Source organism: Littorina saxatilis, linkage group LG1, assembly GCF_037325665.1.
Source record: "Littorina saxatilis isolate snail1 linkage group LG1, US_GU_Lsax_2.0, whole genome shotgun sequence".
Lineage (NCBI taxonomy): Eukaryota > Metazoa > Mollusca > Gastropoda > Littorinimorpha > Littorinidae > Littorina > Littorina saxatilis.
In genome coordinates, this window is record NC_090245.1 from 100,504,908 (window position 1) to 100,530,165 (window position 25,258).

At 39.7% G+C, this 25,258-nt stretch overlaps 1 protein-coding gene across 2 annotated transcripts; it reads left to right on the plus strand.

The window, feature by feature from the left end:
- On the plus strand, positions 1–24,211 carry LOC138947431 (sorbitol dehydrogenase-like). 2 transcript variants are annotated; one of them, XM_070318907.1, is made up of 9 exons: positions 3–211; positions 489–522; positions 13,996–14,160; positions 14,846–15,005; positions 15,545–15,663; positions 16,865–16,930; positions 18,619–18,794; positions 19,610–19,731; positions 20,380–24,211. In XM_070318907.1, exons 1-9 carry the CDS (start codon positions 158–160, stop codon positions 20,531–20,533), a joined length of 1,050 nt encoding a protein of 349 aa, XP_070175008.1. In that variant the 5' UTR covers positions 3–157; the 3' UTR covers positions 20,534–24,211. The 2 variants fall into 2 exon arrangements, with proteins under 2 accessions (XP_070175016.1, XP_070175008.1); XM_070318915.1 differs by lacking the exon at positions 16,865–16,930 and having other exon boundaries at positions 1–211.
- Positions 24,212–25,258: the final 1,047 nt, after the last annotated feature.

Genomic DNA, 25,258 nt, shown 5'->3' on the forward strand with positions numbered 1-25,258 from the left:
CGGCAATAACGGGCCACGGCAACAACGGGCGGGTTGTAACCGTTTGTTTCAGCTGCACAGTGAGGTCGCAAAGCGCCAAGCGGTGTAGTGGTTGTGATCGAGAAGAAAAACACTTTGACTGAACTTAGATTTAGTTTAGTGCACGAATTCACCAACGATGGCGGACACCAACTTGACTGCGATTTTATACAAGAAAGATGACCTAAGACTGGTAAGAATTTTAAACCATGCTATGTTGACAAGCAGCATTTCTTGGTGAAAGTAGGTATAAGGCCAGATGCACGAGGCTGTGCTTGAGAAAACGCCGAGAGACACAGACGTGTATGTGTGTGTGTGAAAGAAAGAGAGATTATGTGTGCATGTGTGTGCAATCGATTTCTCTGATCAAGCAGAATTAATTAACAGTTTGTGAGTTACAATTAAACACTTGTGTACATTAACATGAGCATGTTTTTGGAAATTTTAAGTTTCTTTCTTCATGTCTGCAGGAAGACAAGAAAATTCCAGAGCCAGGCCCTGGGCGTAAGTATGTGTTCCTGTTTAAATTAAAAAAACAATGTTTGCACAGCAAGAAGAAGTGAGCCGGTGAGACTGAGAGGTTGCAGACTTCCAAAATTCACCATGCAAGGCCTCCTGCACTCAAGAAGTAGTACAGAAAGTTGACTCCGCTCTTATTTGCTGCTAGCTAGTGTGTCACTAACAGAGTTTCATTTCTTAGTACAGCATTGGGCTTGAGTCCTACAGGGGTGTTGCTAGACATTTTCATGTTGGGACATTTGGCCGAAACTGTCAGAAAGCTTTAGGACATCTTGGAAAATTTTCGGCCATTATTTTGGCTCATACAAAGTCACCGCAACATTGAAGCACAAGACTCAAGAGGGAAACACCAATACATACAATCATTGTCTCAGGAACACAAATTACAGGGCGGAGCAGTTAAGCCAGAGGGGGTACAACCTGGGGTCCAGGGTCCCGCTGTCCGGAACCCCTGTGACACCCCTCCCTAATCCGCCCCTGGATTATATGTTGCATACTGCAACTGAAACACATCAGACACCAGTTCTCTGAAACTTTTTCAAACCTTTAACTTTAATTTCTTGAAAGTAAAACTCTTCCAATCTTGTGCAAATCTTGACAAGCCTTGGGAAACATGACTGGTAAAACACCAATAAAAGACCGTGTAGGTTGAGCCATTTTGCTTGGAAACCACGATTTGGAGGACGCTTTTCATTCTCTGGCTCAGCAGATTTCGATTCGCGGTGACTATATGTCGTCTGCTTGGATCGACTCGACAACACTACTACCACTGACTGACACTGTCCACATTCGCGATGTTCCTATCATTTTTTCCGGAATCACTTACCTTGGCAACGGGTAGCAAACCTTGGCCAATTTAGTTTTTTTCTTGTTTGGTTGCGACATGATGTTCAAATCCAAATCGAAAGCACTGACTGATTGATAAACTATCGCGAACCGGCAAACGCTGAGAGTGTGGTTTTCCTTGTCCCACTCTGGCATCTATATTTTTTGGCAATGGCTTCCGTTCAAAACATTGATGTTTCGTTTTTGGTATTCGCGAAGGAAATAAACGTCAGTCAGTTGACTAAGTACATCGGCAGCAGTTTTAGCAATCAAAGCCTGACCAATACAAACAAGTCGCGTAAGGCGAAAATACAACATTTAGTCAAGCAGCTGTCGAACTCACAGAATGAAACTGAACGCAATGCAATTTTTCAGCAAGACCGTATACTCGTAGCATCGTCAGTCCACCGCTCATGCTCATGGCAAAGGCAGTGAAATTGACAAGAAGAGCGGTTTAGTAGTTGCGCTGAGAAGGATAGCACGCTTTTCTATACCTCTCTTCGTTTTAACTTTCTGAGCGTGTTTTTAATCCAAACATATCATATCTATATGTTTTTGGAATCAGGAACCGACAAGGAATAAGATGAAAATTTAATTTTGATAATAATTTTTATATATTTAATTTTCAGAGCTTGTTTTTAATCCAAATATAACATATTTATATGTTTTTGGAATCAGAAAATGATGGAGAATACGATAAACGTAAATTTGGATCGTTTTATAAATTATTATTTTTTTTTACAATTTTCAGATTTTTAATGACCAAAGTCATAAATTAATTTTTAAGCCACCACGCTGAAATGCAATACCGACGTCCGGGCTTTGTCGAAGACTACTTGACCAAAATTTCAACCAATTTGGTTGAAAAATGAGAGCGTGACAGTGCCGCCTCAACTTTCACGAAAAGCCGGATATGACGTCATCAAAGACATTTATCGAAAAAAAGAAAATAATGTTCGGGGATATCAATCCCAGGAACTCTCATGTAAAAATTCATGAAGATCGGTCCAGTAGTTTGGTCTGAATCGCTCTACACGCACGCACACATACACACACACACACATACACCACGACCCTCGTTTCGATTCCCCCTCTATGTTAAAACATTTAGTCAAAACTTGACTAAATGTAAAAACTGGACAAACTGTGGCCGATTTAGGCGAATACTCTTCGGACATTTGGCCGATAGGGACATGAAAGTTTTGGCCAAAGTAAAAAAAAATCGGCGACACCCCTGGTCATATCTCGTGCATTGTGAGGTTTTAGATAGCCGTAGCATTATCAGAATCTTGAAATGCTGGGTGGTGGCATAAACACTTCTGACAACACACTTACATGCAGAGTATTGTTACAAAAACAACATTAAGTAAACACATTTCTGAAAGAACATTTCTGCGGTGATGATGTATTTTAGTGTAATTTTGTGTAAATAAAATGTGCAAAACACATGTTATAGTGCATCGCCCAGCTATAGTCGAGGGTCAACCCGACGGGGTTGGGTTAAAGATGATGTTTTTCAGAAAGCTTATTCAATTTACAGCCGATGTTCAGTAGACGAAAAATGGCTCCGTTGTACCGCTTTTTAGTGAGGAGCGTCTTTGTAACCTAACCCATATTCTGCCAAAAACTCAGTTTTGGCGCGGGGGGTATGGTGCAAATAAACGTCGTATACTTCGTTTCGGGAAACAAACATTTGTAAATTATACATTAAACAAAAGCTAAGGCTTTGTTCTATCAGGCAATATACAAACAACATTCTCCCTATTGATACTTTTAGACATTAACCTGCGAGTACAACATCGTGTTCAGAAAATCAAAATATGTCATTCTTCCATACGATAAGTGAAGATAATTCAGTTCCAGGTTAATATTGCAATTTTAAATACACACACAAGTCGATTTTTCTTATAGATGGACTGACTAAGCATCCATATTGGTTAGTTCCATTTGCCAGACACCAGCCATATGAAACAAAATTGAGTCAATGTGCATCAGCTGCAAAAAAGAGAAAAAGATCGACTGGGGAAAAAAGCTGACATTAAAACAGCCCGGGAAGAAGATAGTTTTGTCCTGCCAGATGTCATTTGATGCAGCATACGAAAGATGAAACTGTTATGAGGAAATACGTGTTTGTTTAAACGGACATTGAGAGTACGGAGTAAAACGGATATTGTCGTTTTCTAAATTGTCACTTCCGGTTTTGCCTCATAATGTCGAATTCTTTGTCTAAAATAAGTATTTTGCATTTCATAAAACTCGTATTTGATATATATTGACATTATCAAAAACAAAAGTAATCTTTTATGAAGCTTTATGCATCTGTTTATTAAAGGTAATCGTTTTTGACTTTTGACATGCAGTTTCGTTATGTACAAAATGTCTTGTTGCACCCTACCCGTCTGGAAAGCATGACCGAAAAAGACTTATATATCATTAGAAAGAGACTCATCACTGCTATGACGACCATTGTATGTGAAATTCTATGCTCAAAATGTAATTAGAGTAAATGATAAGTGATTGTAGCATTAGTTATATTTGGCATACCTGTTGTTCATTGCGCCAGCTTCAAATCTCAGAAAACGTTCATACATGTCTCAATGTCTGCATTTACTATGACAAAACAAGCTAAACTCCCCACAGCAGGCACCCAAATTACACTAAAGTAACCTAGAATCTTTCTTACTTCTTAATTTGCCTTTTGGGAATGGTAGAAATGGACTTCTTATAAAGTGCAGCCCTCAGTCTGGGGGTACCGGTTGCTTGAAAACGTTATTTCTTTTAAATTAATCCTAGACGTATCCCGGTTTCTTCAAAAATTGCAAGTCTTCTGTTCGTAGTAGGCACTGCCATTGTTAAGTTAGTTACATTGTACGTTGAAGTGTATGCATTTGAAATTGTCGAAAACGCTGGATAAAAGTTATGTTCGATTAAATCGAAACCTACCCGCCTTAACTGTAAATTACGTCCTATGATTAGGGGTATAGTTAAAGATTAAGGCATATGAACTCTCATTTGCCACTTAACTCATCAAAAAATATACATATGAGATAAAGCCATTCGAGATAAAAACTAGGAACTATCAGAACCGGGTGTCACATTCGCATTTTATTCAACTTCCGGTTATCTACTAGCTGATGCACAATTTTCAGATGTTCACACGTTATCTCAGGAAAAGCGTTTTCCAACAAAAGTGCATATCAGTGATTATGAAAAAAAGTACATTCTGTTTTTGAATCTTATGTAATGCATCGTTAATTCATATAGGTTGGAATTTGCCGAAAATGTTATTGTCATGGTTTCATGTATCTGAAATGTACTTTTGTTGCATAGTGTTCGTAGAACGTGTAATTAAATTAAACCTAAATGACATCATTGTATGCTCAAAAGTAAACGTTTTACTGATCACACAACGTTTGAGAATGTTTTAACAGCAATAAGCTACCGTAGATATATGATTGCAAGCAGTGATTGAGTTCTACTTCCGGTTTCTTGGGTCTTCTAATCCTATTTCGATTTTTTTCTAAGACTAGCGCTTAGTAAAGGCGTGTTTTCAAAGAAATGCAAAATAATCCAATCACTGTATCATACTGTCTTGTTTGTCTGTTTATTCGGCATCAAAAGATATTAATTTCTTATGGCAGAAAATCTTAGTGTACGCGATACGCACGTTACTGTGACCACACATGCGAAAACACACGTCAACACAGACCGGGGGTTAGTAGGTTTAAGTGCTTGTATACACCAATGGTTTTTACCAAGTGCGATTTTTTTTATCATTAATAAAGAAATAAACATAATTTGTACACCATTGCAACATCCAATTTGGCTTTGAGGAAATGTTATTTCCGTCCTTCGCTTTTCTAAGCAGTCAAAAAAGACATACGATTCAGCAGAATTAGGTCGTACTAATGCATGTCCGTAGACTTAGTAATTTTACAATGATTTTTTTTTTCGAACATTTTGTAACAAGAGCGGATATCACATGCAACAAGTAAATCACACTGTTTACATATAGAAACGGAGACGGATATCTGAAACGATATATGAGTAAGATGTGGTTGTGTGAGTGTGTGTGTTTGTGTGTGTGGGTGTGGGTCCCTCTCTCTCCCTTTCTTATTGTTGTTGGAGACAAACTAGACTTTACTTTGAATGTTTCCGATCTAACACAGTTTGGATTCAGCTTAAAGGCTCAATGCTTCTATTGAAAACTGTTAGGCGTACCGTCTAAGATCGGGGCAGGCTTTTACATGAAATAAGAACATCCCTCCACTCTGTCACATACCAAAGAAACAAACGGGCTAAGTGCTACCTGTGCACAGAGGTAATTGTTTTGATGAATGAAGTGTTTTAATGCAACAAGTAACATTTGAAATGTAGTCACAAAAACAATTAAACTCAACGCGAAAAGCAGCCAGGCATGAGACAAATTGAAGGAATGGTCTTACCCCGAGTAAAAGCCTGGTCAGATCTAATATGATGAGCTAAACTGTTTTGATGAGATCATTAGTGTGCCTGTAAGACGGTACATTGTACTGAAGACACTTTATCCCCGAGTACGCAGTAGGAGGGTCCAGCAGACTTTTAATTGTGTGTCTGTGTATCTGTCTGTCTGTCTGTCTCGACTTAACAGCTTATTGCTGGGAAACTACTGGGCGCAGTTCTTTAAAAAGTTGATACACTAACTTGATAATAGGTCCGATTGATCGTATTAAAACTTCATAATGTTACCTGGGACCTAAATGCCCCAAAAAACACAAAAGCCACTCTTAACGGTGGGAGTTTTTGCGGTGGGAGGCTGGTCGCTTTGCGAACAGCCTCAGCCGAACACGTCACGGAGTGACGAGAAAAGCGTGATTTACAAGCCAGCCAGCGGGTGCGGGGATTTGGTCTCGGCAAAGAAACAACAATGCAGTGTTTGTCTCGGTGAGACTGAAAGAGAGACATAGAGCACGAGAGAGAGCGACAGGGACACACAGTGACCAAAGTGATCCGGGTTCGATTCCCGGCATGGGCGGTCTATTTTTTTAATTTTTTTTTTAATTCTTGTTTACTATTGTTTATTATGAACGTTTTAATGTTTTATTTTACTGCAATAATTTTTTTAATTGTGTAAAATAAATAAATAATATATATTTTTTTTTTAATCCAAGTGATCCGGGTTCGATTCCCGGCATGGGCGGTCATTTTTTTTTTTTTTAATTCTTGTTTTACTCTAATAATTTTTTTAATTGTGTAAAATAAATAAATAATTTTAATTTTTTTTTTGTAATCCACGTGCACAAGACAAAAACTTTCATACTGGGGGAGCATACTCGGGTCCAGCGCCAGCGTTTTTTTATTTCAGGGCTGTTCGGAGATGAGTGATATATATAGCTAAAAGAAGTAGACTTTTGGCGTCTTTGGTGTTGGTTTCATCTATGTTGTTCTAAGAGCCTGTGTCTGATGACACGCCCCTTCAGCCTCCACCCTTCCTAATTATTAATACTCGTGTAAATGTGCCACAGAAGACCATGAAAACTGTCATCACTCACAGTATTATTTTTAGACTCGCTATCCACTGATTTTCATAGAACTGCTTCTGCACACACTGACTGCATGACGATTATGAAATAACGTTTGTATGAAGGCGTAATCCAAGCTGTTAAAAAAATACCAGAGAAAAATCGGTTTAGAATTTGATAAACATTTTATTATGACAGAGCCCATTGTATGGAAATGTATTTGTAAAGGTAAGACACAACTTATTTACCAATAATTGACTGAACATGTTACGGTCCCAAAATGTATCGAAAAATGGTCTGAATCTTTAAACTGTTTGTTAGATAAGAAGGTTATTTTTCAACATGTTTTTAAAACAACAAAAGATACTTGTCTGAGATGGTTCCAGTACCGATTATTGTACAGAATTCTGCCGACAGAACGGTTTCTATTTTTGCGAAAAATTGTGTACATTTTGCGGTAGAAATGAAGAAACCCTTATTCATATGTTTTGGGAGTGTGATAAAGTACAGACTTTTTGGATAGAATTTGTAAATTGGTTAAAGGCGAACTGCACCCATTGTGACAATTCAAAAGTTTCTAACGATCTGGTTCTTTTTGGAGTTGCGAACAATGTAGTCACCGATAAAGTTTTTGATGTGCAAGTAATTTGTGCCAAACACCACGTATATATTTCCAAAATGAACAAAAAGATCCCTCATTTTCAGACATTTAGTAGAAATCTTAAAGCAAAGATTTATTTGTGAAAAGTATAACGCAGTTATGAATAATACATTAGATAAATTTTACGCTAAGATTATACTGCGTGTGGTTACATATCTACATAGAGATAGGAATTGCTTTTACGTGTGGTGTCAAGGTCATACTAGTACTATAGTACCCTTCGAAAAATAAAACTCAATCCAATGATTGTTATGGTACGGTTAGCTATCTTCAACATTATAACCCTCGTTTATATAACACCTTACGCGCACACGAAAACACGGCGTCTAAAGCGCACGTTGCATCGCCACAGCAAATCTGTCACGCTTGTCATAAACGCACTAACCTGGTAATCTTTAACCCTATGGTTAATGAGTATTTGTATGTGTGCGTGTGTGTGTATAACTAAACTTGGCCTACAGAGTGCATTATTACGATAAACTGCCATGTTTTAGATGTGACGACGTAAAGCCGTCAATTGTCGATTGTGAGGAAAGGTGTAAAAGAATGAGGGAAAATTGTATTCGTCCCAAAGAATTTTCCCCTAATAACTCACAATCCAAAAATCAGTGGTTTTTTTAGATAAAATGTCGACAACCATTATTGAAATATTGATTTCCCAAGACTATTAACTTTTAGCAGACCTTCCGAAGCACCAGTGCAGTCGAGATTAGGAAGGTGTGTACATATCAGTGTTTGTGACGTCACACGTACAGGTGCAAATTATAAGGGAAGGGCTCCTAATATAGACTGGCTCTTACTATGAGATTAGGAAGATGTGTATTTTTGTGACGTCACACGTACAGGTGCAAATTCTAAGGGACCATCTTTCGTTCTGACAAACTAACGTTGCTAGAGCGCTCAGAACAGTTTCATTTGCTGCATGTATCCTCTCTTGATAACTTGCACATGTCGAAAAAGTTGCGGACACACAACGCACAAAACAGTTAGTTTTTTCTCCCTTTTGTTTTTGTTTACACTTTTAGCTTCGTTCACTCTAAATTTGACGCTTAAAATAGACTTTTTTTCTTCTAAAGACAAAGCTATAAACACACAAAAATTGCATTATAGGACAGCTAGCTGTATTCGCTACACTTTAGCAGTGTTGGCCCCAAGTTTCTGTCACCAAAAAAAGATATTATAGCAAAAACTCGAACTATCTCTGTGTCCCCTAATATGGACCACCTTCAACAAATAAAAGAAAAGAAAAGATAAAGGATGGTGAGGCTTGCTGAAACTTACCTATAACTAGCCCTCGAGACTTATAAAAAATTATACAGTCTTTTTTACGTTGATTTTTGATTTAAAGTTTTCTCTTGTGTTTCAAATAAAGTTCTCGTCGGACACATACCTGTACATCTGAAGCATATTTCAAATAGTCTGACTTGCATGGTAAGTTGCAAGTTGTATCATGTTATTTTGAAGAAAATAAACGGGGCTTTTTACAGTCAGGGGTGTCGTTTGGGTCGGCCCTTCGGCCAATCGCCGATTTTTTTTTACTTTGGCCGAAACTTTCATGTCCCTATCGGCCAAATGTCCGAAGAGTATTGGCCTAAATCGGCTACAGTTTGTCCAGTTTTTTTGTATTGGTCAGGCTTTGATTGCTAAAACTGCTGCCGATGTACTTAGTCAACTGACTGACGTTTATTTCCTTCGCGAATACCAAAAACGAAACATCAATGTTTTGAACGGAAGCCATTGCCAAAAAATATAGATGCCAGAGTGGGACAAGGGAAACCACACTCTCAGCGTTTGCGTTCGCCGGTTCGCGATAGTTTATCAATCAGTCAGTGCTTTCGATTTGGATTTGAACATCATGTCGTAACCAAACAAGAAAAAAACTAAATTGGCCAAGGTTTGCTACCCGTCGCCAAGGTAAGTGATTCCGGACAAAATGATAGGAACATCGCGAATGTGGACAGTGTCAGTGTGAGTGGTAGTAGTGTTGTCGAGTCGATCCAAGCAGACGACATAGCAGACGACAGTCACCGCGAATCGAAATCTGCTGAGCCAGAGAATGAAAAGCGTCCTCAAAATCGTGGTTTCCGGGTCAAGCAAAATGGCTCAACCTACACGGTCTTTTATTGGTGTTTTACCAGTCATGTTTCCCAAGGCTTGTCAAGATTTGCACAAGATTGGAAGAGTTTTACTTTCAAGAAATTAAAGTTAAAGGTTTGAAAAAGTTTCAGAGAACTGGTGTCTGATGTGTTTCAGTTGCAGTATGCAACATATAATCCAGGGGCGGATTAGAGGGGGGTGTCACAGGGGTTCCGGACAGCGGGACCCTGGACCCCAGGTTGCACCCCCTCCCCCCCCCTCTCTGGCTTAACTGCTCCGCCCTGTAATTTGTGTTCCTGAGACAATGATTGTATGTATTGGTGTTTCCCTCTTGAGTCTTGTGCTTCAATGTTGCGGTGACTTTGTATGAGCCAAAATAATGGCCGAAAATGTTCCAAGATGTCCTAAAGCTTTCTGACAGTTTCGGCCAAATGTCCCAACATGAAAATGTCTAGCAACACCCCTGACAGTGATTCTTGAAGGTCTCATCACTGGTCCATATTAAGCGCCCTGAGTGAGGTCCCTAACATGGACCAGTTGTGAATGTTTCTGTATTTGATCTTTAGTAAATGAATGCAAAAGCTAATTCTCTCTAATTAGACTTCAAGATTTACGAAAGAGAGAACAACTATCAAACAAACTTGAAATGAAACTGCTTTGCAAGTAAACAAGCTAGTTAGCAGCGTGAAACAAAAAGTGGTCCATATTAGAGGCCCTTCCCCTAGATGCACCATAACATGTTTTACTTACTTCCAATTAAAACTGTATAGTTGTATTTTATGTCTTGCATATTTTCAAATGATTTAAATGAAACACCCAAAGCGGCGGACTTTGCTGATAACAATATTTTGAAGAAACAAAAATACGTCATCACTACATACACAAGAACAATGTGACGTCATTTTAATTGACGTCAAAATCTGTATGATTACCTTACCTTTCCAATGATATGCCGTTAAAGAATGTCAGACAAGCGGTTCAACTGTTATGTCCACTTAATGAACCCAACCCTCTAAAGGGGAATAGTAAGCCCAAAGAAGAAAAATATGCACACAAAACCACGTTTTTCTCAAAAGCGGTATAACGATTAGCCCTAGGACTCTAGATTTAGAACTCTATTGTTAAAATCTGTCACAAAAGTGTGGTGGCAACCCCAACCCCGTCGGGTTGACCCAAGTGGTCCTTGCAATGTGTCTGACTGACATAAAATGTGCAGAAAGCTGAAGCACAGGCACATGCATGCATGTACACACACACACACATACACACACACACACACACATATTTTCATCTGCATAGATATATTCACAATCACATCCAAACCCGCTCATATTTATACACTGAAGCACTTGGAGTTCCACACAAACAGGCACCTGCATTTACTGTTTTATGAAGACTAAAAGAGTGAAAACAGTTAGTAAAGAGTGGTACAGGTATAAGTATTCTTTTCCTCATCGTAAGCGCATGTAGCTAAGTCATTCTGCATTCAAACTGTTCATAACTTGTTTGCTGAGACATTTTGTCAACCAAGCTATAAATCATTATAATTTTTATGCTGACACTGTGACAGTCTGATCAAGCTCACTGTGCAAACATAGTCTTGATAAAACAAGAAATTCCTCCGAGGTAGGAAAAACACCCCCGTTGGTCAAAGGGAAATAACCATTCTCACTGCCACCAACTGAGAAGGTTATTTCCCTTTGACCATTAATATGTCCCTCTATAAGTCCTTGTAGAATCTTAATCCACCAATAACTCCCTAACCGTGTGTTTAACTGGTCCCAATTTTTGTAAGGACCGTCTCAGGAATGTATAGAACCTGTTCACCAAGTTTGGTGACGATCGGTCCGTTCATTCTTGAGATCTATATGCGAACACAAACAAACAAACAAACAAACACATCGAGCGAATCCTATACACACCCCTATACCGGGGGTGTAATAAACGCAACCTGGCTGTGTCTGCGGATCATTATCACTTTGTGAATGTCTGTTTGCAGAACCTGGGAGGAGATATGGCAAACAAAAGGCGTTTATTCTAGATTACATAATGTGCATATGGCCTGGTAGCAGAATAAATATGGCGCACAGATGTGATCACAACTGTATACTGTGCAGTGTGTAAATAGAGGAAATTCAGGGTAAAGGCATATTTATTCAATCATTGACCCACCCAAGTTTAAAACATATGATTTTTTTTAATCTAAATCATCTTTGTTGTGGATTCTTGATGTGCACTTTCAGTCATGATTTGTTTCTGTATCTTGTTTTGTGAATTTTTTATTCATATTTTGGGAATGTTTCACTCATGTTTTATGAATGCTTCATTTTGTCTAAAATTGAAAAGGAAATTTAATTGGTGATCCAAATCCAGTGACTGTCTTTAAATTTCTTGTTTTTGTGAGTATATGTTTTTGGGTTGTTTATGTTTTTTGTATTGTTATAATTGTACACACAGGTTTTTTTTATGAATCATGCAAATGAATATTTGCTTAGCTCTAGGAGTAGGACTCGGACCACAGTAGTAATCGCAAGTAAATCTAATTAACATCTGAACAAGAAACTTTGCGAAAACCCAAATTTGTAAAACTTTTTTTTAAATGGTCAGTATAGTAGACAGCCATCAATGCACAGAAGACAATGTTTTGATTTTGATGCATGTAACTATTGTAAGCCTTGTATAATACAAAAAATGAATAAATGTAGTTTTTCTTCCCATCATAACCAACATAATCAACTCTTCTCTCACTTCTGGCACTGTGCCAATGGACTTGAAAACTGCAGTAGTTAAACCTTTGATCAAGAAACCATCTCTGGATAAAAATCAGTTGAAAAACTATAGGCCTGTTTCCAACTTGCCATTCATTTCTAAAATTCTGGAAAAAGTAGTGCTTAGTCAGCTTCTCTCCCACCTTGAAACCAACAACCTCTGCAACCCTCTTCAGTCAGCGTATAGGGCTGGCCACAGCACCGAGACTGTTTTGCTTCGTGTTGTGAATGACATTCTTTCTGCTCTGGATAATGACGACCTATCAGTTCTGCTTCTCTTGGATAACTCAGCTGCGTTCGATACGATCGATCACTCTGTTCTGCTCTCTCGTCTCGAATCTGTTTTTGGCATTCACTCTACCGCTCTTCACTGGTTTAGTTCATATCTACAGGGCCGTAGTCAGTATGTGTCTGTCAATAATCTCTCATCTCCTCCATCTCCTCTCTGTTTCGGCGTTCCCCAGGGATCAGTTCTAGGCCGCCCAGTTTTATTTGTACTATACACCACTCCTCTCTCTGCCGTCATCAAGCAACACGCACTGAGTCAATCACTACCTCTTTGCAGACGACACACAACTCCAACAAGCATGCAAGCCTACAGAAATCCAAGCGGTGACGCACACTCTCCAAAACTGCACTTCAGATATTAAATCATGGATGACAAACAATATGCTCAAGTTAAATGATGACAAGACTGAATTTCTTCTTTTCTCTGGAGCTTCCTCTTCAATCACTTCCCTTCCAGCCTCCATCACAGTAGGTTCTAGTGACATTTCTCTCTCTGATAGTGCTAGGAATCTTGGGTTCATCATGGACTCCCACCTCTCAATGAAACAACACATCAAAAAAGTCTGTCAGACATGTTACTTTGAGATCAGAAGAATAGGTTCCATAAGAAAATTTCTCACTGTTGATGCCACTAAAACTCTCGTTACATCCTGCATTCTGTCCAGATTAGATTACTGCAACTCCCTTCTCATAGGCTGCCCTGACTCCACTCTCCAACCCTTGCAAAAAGTACAACACTCTGCTGCACGTCTCATTTTCAGAGCACAGCATCGACAACCCTGCACTCCTCTCATGAAAGAACTTCACTGGCTTCCTGTATCTGAACGTATTAGGTATAAAGCTGCCTGCTTCTGCTACAATATCATCTCTGAATCGGCACCTGCCTATCTTTCTGAACTGGTCTCTCTCTGCACTCCCTCTCGCACCCTTCGTTCTTCTGATGATGCTCGACTTCCCTGTCAAGGTCGCTTTAAACGCAAGGCTCATGGCTTCCACACGTTTTCGTACTATGGACCTCAGTTATGGAATTCACTCCCCTTTCAATTACGTCACTCTCCATCCATTTAATCTTTTAAGTCCAATTTGAAAACTCACTTGTTCCAACAACACTACGGATAGTTCCTTAGTATAGAGTCTGGGGATGTGAGATGTGCATGATGTGTTGTTTGAATCTGACAGTGATTGTATGATTTTTGTATACATGTATTGTTGTCCCGCGCTTTGAACTTTTGATAAGGCGCTTTATAAATGCCCGTTATTATTATTATTATTATAGTGGTTATTATTCTTGTCATAATTGTTGTTGGTGTTGTTTCAGAGGTCCAGCTGTGCATGAAAAAGGTTGGGATCTGTGGATCTGACGTCCACTTCTGGACGCATGGGCAGATCGGGGACTTTGTGGTCAAGGCTCCCATGATTCTGGGTCACGAAGCCAGCGGTGTGGTTAGCAAGCTCGGACAGGGCGTCACCTCTCTCAAAGTTGGTCAGTATACAGTGCTACAGTGGAACTCCCTGCCTAAGACCTCTAAAAATCTGACAAAATCAGGTCTTATAAAGGAGCGAGTCTTAAAATAGGGGTACATTTACAGAGGTTATGAATAGAAAGTCTAAGAAAACAGGGTCTTAAAAGGGAGGAAGTCTTAAATTAGGGGTCTTAAAGGGGGTTCCACTGTACCAGTCTAAAAAGGAGACTTTGGACCAAGGAAAAGTGCCCCTTCATAGCACTAGCAGGCGTCTTTTGTCAGACGGATATTTGGACATATAGGATAGAGGGATAGGGATTTAGTTAGTAAACTATTAAACAAACAAAAATAGAAAAACATTTTGGCGCTTGTGGGGTAATGTACTGTCAAGGACTGGATTAAGGTATGTGTGTTCATTTTGCTTCATTATTATTGCAAGATGCTATACCTGTCTCTTTAGACGATCCAAAAGTGCCTCTTCATTGCTGATGCAAGAAAAACACAGGGACAGAGACTTAGGGTAGAGGGATTGTACTTTAGTTTGTAAGATAATGAACAAAGAAAACATGCATGGCGTTTGTCAGAAAATGTATTGTCAAGGACTGAATTATGGTATGCATATACAGTGTTGTTACTTTAATATTTCAAGATAATGCAACATTTTCAGCAATTGAAGTGTCCTGTTAAATGGATTTTTCTGTTCAGGTGATCGTGTTGCCATAGAGCCTGGGGTTCCCTGTGGTCGCTGTCACTACTGCAAGTCTGGCCGCTACAACCTGTGTGCCGACATGAAGTTCTGTGCCACTCCACCATCCGACGGCAACCTTGCTCGCTTTTATGTTCATGATGCCGACTTCTGCTACAAGTAGGTATCCCTGGGCAGTTGTTAGTTTTACAGTCTATGGGTGTTGGTTCTTTTATACATAAACGCATACTGATGTCGTCGTGAAATTTTGGTGTAACTCGTTTTACACAGCTTTTCATGAGAAAGACAAAACTGATTATTTTTATAATGAAATAGTGTTCGTATATATATATATATATGTATTTGTTCCTGGTATGGATAGAAAAATAAAATAAGTTTAAATCATGCATTGTCAATATTTCTCATGCAGAATGATTTACTTAGTCTAAAACAAAAATCACTTTTTAAACGCATAGCACAAATATGCATCAAATTCAATCCATCGTAAAATGTATCAAAACATGTTTAACTAAAAGACAACTGTATGCACAAACACTCACAGTCATCAGCACATGTGCATGGACGCTTTCGTCTTCAACCATTTCACACAAAAATTTTCACCACCTATTCTTAGCTTAGTGTGTGTGTGTGTGCAGAATAGATATAATTTATAACACTCAAAAGCTGATTTTAAAGAGGACCTTTCTAATTGCTGCTAGGTTACCAGACCATGTGAGTTTTGAGGAGGGAGCCTTGTTGGAGCCGTTGGCTGTGGGTGTCCATGCCTGTAATCGTGGCGGTGTGGGGCTGGGTAATAAAGTGCTCATTTGTGGAGCAGGTAGGTCACTTTCACACTTTCATTTTAAAATGCATGGAACGCCTTTTCAAATCAGATGTTGAATATGTTTGCATTGCTGAATTGATGTATTTAACAAGAGGCGAAGCCTTCAAGGCTCACGTAAGAAATAGACAAACAGTAACACAAACTCAATCACTCCGTCACATACACACACACACACAGTAAGCATATAGGTGACACTGTGCAAGAAAGCGAGACACTAGATCTAGATCTGTCTGTCTGCATGTAGCCTACTTACAGGGATCGACACGACTAAGAGTAATACCGAATATTCTGGACTCGCAACGAAATATACAAACAAATGACAATGAACAATGCTTCGACCTAATGGTCTTCAACAGGTTAAAAAAAAAATGAAAACAACAATACAAATATCAAAACGACTTATCAGAGAAGATGATGTCCTCCAAGCGCAAAAGAAGGGGGAAAGGGAGATAAATCAAAAAGAAAAATGAGCAATGAAAAATGAAACCAAAACGAAACAAACCAGAATAATAACGCTTGAAGGGCCTGAAGTTGAAAGAAAGAGAGAGAGAGAGAGTGTCAACAATCTACGACACGACTGCCAACTAGTCTCGGCCCGCTCAAAAAACAATGACCGAGACTTTCAGTAATTCCTTCGCGTGACGTCTAACCCTCTTACGCCATAATGTGACGTCTTCAAATGACGAAATGTTAAAGTTTCTACCACAGACATACACACGCACGCACGCACATACGCACGCACGCACGCACAGACAGACAAAGTTACGATCGCATAGGCTACACTTACGTGAGCCAAAAATGATTCTTTTCGGTAGCTGTCAAAGATTTAGGCAGAATTTCATCTTCTGCTTTTATGGCACTTTTAGGTTTGCAGAAATTGGTCATGAAGTTTTGAGAACCTCTACACCAACGTTTTGTGTGTGTGTGTGTGTGTGATTTTTTTGGTGCTTGATTTGTTTGAGACATCATTTGTAAGCAGTTGAGAAATTTGTTTGAATGGATTTCATTACCTGATAAGAATGTCAGTGTGCGATTGGACTTGTTTGTTTGCTTTCACCTGAAGTAGTCTTTTTGTGTGAGTGTTTTTGTTTGATTCTTCAATTGTTTTTTAAAAAACACAACAGAGCTTGTTTTATTTCCTACATCAGAAAGTGGGCAGATGTCATCAAATGTGCGCTTTTTTTGTTGTTGCCAGGGCCCATTGGAATTGTGAACCTCCTTGTGGCAAGAGCTAGAGGGGCTGCGGAGGTTGTTATTACAGGTGAGTGTACAAGTATTTCATGAATATAATTATATGGGCACCCGGTAGCTCAGTTGGTAGAGTACTGGACTTGTGGTCCGTGGGTCACAGGTTCAAATCCGGGTAATAAAGTAAGGAAAATATGAAATGAAAAATACATGTTAACTTTATTGTGAAAAAGGCAGTGTATACTGGTGTGTGCAACCACCTCATGGCTATGCACTAGTGTCTTCTGAACTAATGCATGCTCATGTTGTAGGGCAATGGTTGGTTGGTTTTTGGGGTTTAATGTCTCTTCAGCAGATGCTAGCTGCTATTCGAGACCGGTAGGGCAATGGAAACATTGGTCTCTTTTAACTTTTGTAGTTCACCAAACAATGATGTTTGATACTTTTATGTAATACCTGGAGAAAAAGGTCTCAAAGTGTGCAGCAGATTAGCACACTCAATCAGGCACCTTTTTCCCCTGACAATGTACCTGTGACATTTTTGCTTGGGCTGTCAAGGTCTTGATTATAAACTGACATCACTTGCATGATTCAAACATCTCTGATAGCAATCCAAAACAAGTCGCGTAAGGCGAAATAACAACATTTAGTCAAGCTGTCGAACTCACAGAATGAAACTGAACGCACTGCATTTTTTCACCAAGACCGCATACTCGTAGTTTCGTCAGTCCACCGCTCGTGGCAAAGGCAGTTAAATCAACAAGCCAGAATAGTGCGGTAATGGTCGCGCTGAGCGGGATAGCACGCTTTTCTGTATCTCTATTCTTTTTAGCGTACTGAGTTTGTTTTTAATCCAAACATATCATATCTATATGTTTTTGGAATCAGGGACCGACAAGGAATAAGATGAAATTGTTTCTAAATCGATTTTGGACAATTAATTCTAATCATAATTTTCATATTTTCAATTTTCAGAGCTTGTTTGTAATCCAAATATAACATATGTATATGTTTTTGGAATCAGAAAATGACGAAGAATAAGATGAAATTGTTTTTGGATCGTTTAAAAAAAGAAAAATAATGACAAGTTTCCGATTTTTAATGACCAAATTCATTAATTATTTTTTAAGCCACCAAGCTGAAATGCAATACCAAAGTCCTGCTTTCGTCGAAGATTGCATTGCCAAAATTTCCATCAATTTGATTGAAAAATGAGGGTGTGACAGTGCCGCCTCAACTTTTACAAAAAGCCGGATATGACGTCATCAAAGACATTTATCAAAAACAAAACAAAAACGTCCGGGGATATCATTCCCAGGAACTCTCATGTAGAATTTCATAAAGATCGGTCCAGTAGTTTGGTCTGAATCGCTCTACACACACACACAGACAGACAGACACACACACACACACACATACACCACGACCCTCGTCTCGATTACCTTTCTATGTTAAAACATTTAGTCAAAACTTGACTAAATGTAAAAATAGGCGATTTTGGGAAACAGTTACTCTGTCTGGTTTGTATGGGTTGTGTTTCCACGTGTTTCAGACACACCCCTCACTAGTGATTGGCCCCTCAAATGTTTGTATCAGGTTTTGTAAGAAAAGGTAACTCTCCCATAACCCATACAAACAGGACAGAGTTATTTTCGGCATTTGTTTATTTGGAATCTGGGTCAAAACACAAGCTTTTTTTTTTTTCCTCCATTGTCAGATACACACAAAATTAACAGCTGTTATTTCGTTTTCTTCTGAAAGATCTGGACCAGAGTCGACTGGACTTTGCCAAGACCATGGGAGCCTCGGCCGTTATCAAGGTCAGCAGCAAAGACCCCAAGGTCACAGCTGCTCAGGTGGAGGAGGTTCTCGGAGAGCCTGCTGACATCACCATAGAGTGCAGTGGTGCGCCACCTAGCATCCGTACTGCCATCTATGTGAGTTGTTGCCCTTTGCTGGCAAAGCTTGATTTGTACAGAGGAGTGAATTTTGAGTTCGGTGGGTTATAGAAACACGAAAATACCCGTTTCAGCCCATGAACGAAGAAGAAGACTGGTGTAATTTTTGGTGTATTTTTTATTGCTTTGTAACTATTGTGTTTTTGTGCATGTTTTTTTTCTCAATAGAATGGTTTCAGTTCTGTTTATTTTTTTGGTAGTTACCTAGCAGTCACTTTATTCAATTACACACACACACACACATACAAACCAACTCATGCACACAGTCAACTCACACACTCCCCAGAAGCAACTGACACACACACACACACACACACACACACACACACACACACACACTCAACTCACACACACCTCAGAGTCAACTGACATACACACAAACAAACAGTGTGTCCACTGGTAAGACACTGCTATTTACCGCAACACGGTGGCCTAGTGGTAAGGCGTCCGCCCAGTGAGCGGGAGGTCGTGGATTTGAACCCCGGCCGGGTCATACCTAAGACTTTAAAATTGGCAATCTAGTGGCTGCGCCGCCTGGCGTCTGGCATTATGGGGTTAGTGCTAGGACTGGTTGGTCCGGTGTCAGAATAATGTGACTGGGTGAGACATGAAGCCTGTGCTGCGACTTCTGTCTTGTGTGTGGCGCACGTTAAATGTCAAAGCAGCACCGCCCTGATATCACCCTGCGTGGTGGACTGGGCGTTAAGCAAACAAACAAACAAACAAACACTGTTATTTCCCTTTCAATGTCATTAATTTTGCGTGAACATTTATTGAACATGTTCTTTTTTCAGGCCACCAAGTCAGGGGGCTGTGTGGTGCTAGTGGGGCTGGGACCGGACCTGATAGAGTTGCCAGTGGTCTACGCATCGGTCAGGGAGGTGGACATCAGGGGCATCTTCAGATACGTCAACTGGTCAGTCACATTGGCTTCATAAAGTGCAGCAGAGTGGAACCCCTCTTTTAACCCTTTCATCGCAAGCCGTTCAGACAAGACACTTCTCTAGAATCAGGCTCTGCAGAGGGGCACTGCAGCTCAGAACCAGCTATGCAGCAGTGAAGCTTAAGACTTGCCACACCTCCATTTCAGATTTTCTGTTTATAACCTTCATTTTAAGATTCAATCCATTTTTAGACCTGATTTTCTACTATTTTTGAAGGTTGTAAAAGGGAGGTTCCACTATAATATCAGTCATTAAGAGAACAACCAGAAACATGTCTTCATTACATTAGATGGAGAGGCCTTGCATTACAAGCAATGGTGTGTGGACACACACTTTCTATCTGCCTAAAAGGAAAACAAAATGAAGAAATTAACATTTAGGTTTTATGACAGCGATTAGCCACACACTTTGAAGTGTACACACACAAAAAATATAGGGTATGATGACAGAAAAATTAAGAAATCACAGAATATTATAATAGAATAATGTAGCAAGTATTACACATCAAAAGAGACATGTCAAAGGTTTTAAAAATCAGTTATTTATGGTTACAGCTTATGTCCCTTTGTTTATAGAATCAGGCATGACAGCATCATTTTCTGTCTTCTTTTCTGTTTCAGCTATCCCACAGCTTTAGCCATGGTGGCATCGGGCAAGGTAAACGTCAAGCCTTTGGTCACACATCGTTACACACTTGAGCAAACCATTGAAGCTTTCGAAGCAGCCAAGCGTGGAGAAGGGGTGAAGATCATGATTAGCTGCGTCAGAAAGTGAAACCTTGAAATTGTCCACGAGGGGAGAGAGGAAAATGAAAAAGTGATGAGCTAAATGATTATTTGCAATTCTTGAGGTATGATGTTTTTCAGGTATAATTTTTTTGCTTGCTTATATTTAGTTTTAGTTTTTTGCTTGCTTGTGTTTGCATGCAAAGGTGCAAGTGTCATCTTCATGTTTGTGATGATTATCTGATTCAAAGGCAGGTTGGTGGGTTTTTTTAGTTTATAATGTTCTGTTCATTTTGTTGAACTTGTTCATGATGAATCATGCCATGATTTGAAAACTGTATCTTTCAAAATTGATTTGCTTGCATTATGATTTATCATAACAACGTTCTATGTGCAGATGTATGTATGCTGTTTAACAAAGAATCAATGAACAGAATAGTAGTTGTAGAATCTAACAGCATCTCTAGTTTATGTTTGTCAATCTTTGTTTCTTTCAATACTAATATTCTGCATGAGAAAGAAAAACACATGGCAGCAGACTATTTCAGCTGATATTTTATGTGTGTAGTGACACTGTGTTGTGTATTTAGTGACAAGGGTTGAAGGGTAAATGCACTTGTTGATTGTGGTTAAGTAAGGGTAAACGAAACATTTTCATACAAATCAGTGCAGCAGAATATGACAGCAATAGCAACCAGCACTTCATTGTAATCTGTGATTTTTTCTCTTCCATGGTGTTGAACTTGAAATGTGTTCTAGTCTGTATGTGTGAGGATTCTTTTGTTGGTTCTCTTCCATTTTGTTACTTTTTCATTAGAAATATTGCATTATATGCTTGAAATATAGAAGAAAATATAATGTTTTGTACTTTATTGCAGGTTTTATGCACATGTATTCAGAGCATGATTTACTGGTATTGAATTTATTATTCAGTTTTACAAAATAATCAAATAGAAACATAAAAAAGGAGACGAAGAGCTTGTTTACATAATTTAGAAATGTATTGAATACTAGATGAATACCCGCTTCGCCGGGTAGCCGGCTTCGCTGGGAAGAAGTACTTAGAGCCGAAGGCCGGCTTCGCCGGGTCCGAACAATGGACCCGCCAAGCTTAGGTCCCTCCCAGATTCGTGGAATGGGAACAGTACACAGCGTTCTTAATAATTAAGATCGCCATGGAACAGTACGAAAATGATTCAGTGGCCATAATGCCATTCCTGACCATATCGTGTCCCATCCTTGTCGACGAATGTAACCGTGTTAATCACCTTTGGAGGCGAACTCCACTCAAACAGGATTGAGCAATTTAGAGCTTATCTCTAAGCCCTTTGAACTGTTATGGCTTTTCAAAGGAAGGCCAGTACATACAAATACACAAAAGCCGCCAGACCACATCACAAACAGAACTGAACAATCCACAGGTGTTGCCGACATAGAGAGAGAGACACACACACACACACACACACACACACAAACACAGAGAAGCCGTATATATAGAGAGATAGATGACAGTGTATTTTTCGCGTGGCTATAAATTGATTCGACCTTTGCACTTTTACAGTGAGGATAATCGGCAATGCGATCGTGACGTCACAGCCACTGGTTTTCTAAGCGGCGGCCATCTTGGTAAGCAGGATATTGCGTGCTTCGGCTGCTACTAGTGCTAGTACCGGTTCAGTTAGCGTTTGGGAAGTTCTTCGGCTGTCATCAAGGGGGAGTAGTACTATCCCCATCAATCTAATACTGCCTTGTGAAGGCGAGGATGTAACATTCCTCGACAAAATAGTGGTTGTTTGCTGTGCCCTGACCAACATGTGTCCAAGTGTGGTGTGATTGTGTTTGACTCTGAAGATGTGTGTGTATAGCATTCTGGAATCATCCCATTGTATCAGAATTGTGTTTACAACTTTCTTGTTGTGCTCTGACTTGTATGTGCAGTGACATGGTGATTTGTTCTGTTATTTTCAGAGTTTAAATGGCTTACATTAATTAAGTAACAGTCACACCAACAAACACTAAAACAGGCACATATGTATGAACAGCTCAAGTCATGTGTATGGGACAGAAGAAAGATTTATTTTGTGTCACATTATCATTATAACAAACACATGCATGCATCTATGAGTCTAGTACTAGTAGACAGCTGCACATTCTTTTTCCAATGTTGTACTTTTCTGTGCATGTGCTCACAGTACAAAAATAAAAAATAAAAACAGAACACATTTGTTTATGAAGTCAACCAAATATTTGTAATGTGTGTGTGTGTGTGTGTGAATTCAGATTTGGCACACAAATGAAACAACAAGTAAGTGTGCAAGACTTGCACAGTTAGGCAAATACATACTTCATAATATGCGGTCACTCAGTCTTATAACCTCAAACTAAATGGCGGGGTAAAAAACGGTCATACACGTAAAATTCCACTCGTGCAAAAAACACGAGTGTACGTGGGAGTTTCAGCCCACGAACGCAGAAGAAGAAGAAGAAGAATAACCTCAAACAGCATGACACTGACAGAAAACCCCCAGACAGCTACACTAAGCTAAAGTGACATGTCGAGGCAAGCCGGACAAAACCAAGCATCATCTTTCCCTGGCAAATGATCAAGTCCAACACATGCCGTGTGGTACCACTGAACTTTGCAATTTTCACTGTCACAAGCAACAAGGTACGTCAGCATGTCGCCGAATGTCAACTGAGGAAGTTTCTCGGCATCTACAGACCACTCTTTGTCTCCTATAATTCGTATGAATCGCACCCGTTTAGACTCTTGAGTTTCTCAATGTATCTTGCTTTTGGCTCAGGTTCCAATTTCTCGATGTATTTCTTTCGCTTATCCATTTTCGATCAAGACACGGTGCCAAAGACTGAAGGAAGCGGAAGTCTGGCAGTGCTGCTTACCAAGATGGCCGACGCATCACGCGTGCATGGGAACACCTACGTCATCGCGCATTGCCGACTTACGGGTCCAATTTACGTTCTGGACACTGCGGTGACCTTCTAAAAATAGTAACAGAACGCCGGGAATATCCGAAGATGCCCCCTCATACTATAGTGCACCATACGAAGGAAGGGAGGTAAACGCTGAAAACATGGAGAAGATAAGGAAGAGTTACTGGGAATGGTGAAATGAACAGAAAAGCCAAAATCGGTTCAGCGCTGCGCGCTGCGAGCACATGTTGAAATATCTCATCGATGATATTGTGTCCGGGGTGTAGCTGAATACGGTGTCCAAATTTGAAAAAGATCCACCGAGAACTTTGGCTTTGGTGTGTCGGTATGGGGGCCCGGGTAGCTGAGGTGGAACCAAAATCGGTTCAGCGCTGCGCGCTGAGAGCACGTGTTGAAATATCGACCAGGTTGTGTCCTGTCCCGGGTGTACCTGAATATGCCCACCAAATTTGAAGCAGATCCATCGAGAACTTTGGCCGTGCATCGCGCACAACCACACACACACACACACACACAGACAGACAGACAGACAGACACAAGTCGTATATATATATAGATGGGCTGTGTGATTGTATGCTTTAGTGTGTTTTCCCATTGTATTTTTTTTTTTCAATTTTTATTTATTTTTTATTATTTTTTGAAGATGCATAGTTTTGTATGGTTGATGTTATTTTATGTTGCTGTCTGATGTTGATGTCGTGTACCAAAAAGAAATAAAAACGTGTAAAAAAAATTTTTTTTTTAAAAAGAAATAAAATTTATTATACATTTGTGATTCTCAGTTGTGTCTTTGATCATTTGTGATGATGAAATTAACCAAATAAATGACTGAATGCATTGATTTAGCTGTTTGTTTCAGCTGCAAAATACTCTGACTTTATTTCAGATTGGCACAGACAAATTGCGCAATTTCTGCTCAAGAAATGTCCAAAGCTTACAAACAAATAGGCAACAAAGTTCATCTCTCTCTCAGTCTCTCTCTCTCTTTCTTCCCCCCCCCCCCCCCCCCCCCCCCCCCCCCCCCCTCAGAAGAAGAAGACCTCAAACCTGAGTGCCAGAGCAGCTGCAAAGAGAAGAGAACGTCGAGACAACCCCCAGTCTGCTTCCTTCGCTTCTTGAACTAATCTCTCCATCTCTTGACTGACGTTGGCGTGTTTTGAAGATAACAAACACACAGAATGACAGATCTCAGTTGTCTCCCGTACTCCTAACTTTAGTGTGCTGTAGACGTGTGCACGCAAATGGCTCATACCGCAAACGGTTCGGAAAACGCAAGATCTGCACTGCACAACTTCAGTGCACCTGTACGCGAGAGCGCTCGGTCACTTTTTGAAGATTATTATCATGAAAGGAAGATTATCAAATAACGATCGGTCCGAAGGAATCGAGTTCTTATCGGACAATGACTGCGCTCAGTTGAAAACAATAGGACATCTGACCGCCATGCGGCTAAGTGAATCGGACATTTGAGCCTTTTAATTGGTCGATGTCCGACGCCCAACGACATCCCTGTGGTAACGTCTGTAATTAAGCTGTGGTTTTCCACATTGATTTCCAATTGAATTACCTTGTCGTGATACAGCATCTGTGCTGTGTGGATATCCTTCAGGATATGCAGAAGTCTGAATACCAGAGGACCAACCTGAAACCGTTTAGGTGATAGAGGTCCTTCTAAATTCAACCTGAAAATGTATACAATCCATATGTGATGAGGATTGACAGCAATAATGAACAATCATGATAACAAAAGATATACATACATGTATGTATGATCCAAGCTAATTTGAAAGATAAAATGGCAGAATGTATATATAATATATAT

Bases quoted from the DNA above. Each gene is read 5' to 3' on its own strand.
- LOC138947431 (XM_070318907.1), top strand. From the start codon at position 158: ATGGCGGACACCAACTTGACTGCGATTTTATACAAGAAAGATGACCTA. The intron at 14,161-14,845 runs GTCAGTATACAG...TTTTCTGTTCAG, and splicing joins CGTCACCTCTCTCAAAGTTG to GTGATCGTGTTGCCATAGAG. The intron at 19,732-20,379 runs GTCAGTCACATT...TTTCTGTTTCAG, and splicing joins ATCTTCAGATACGTCAACTG to CTATCCCACAGCTTTAGCCA.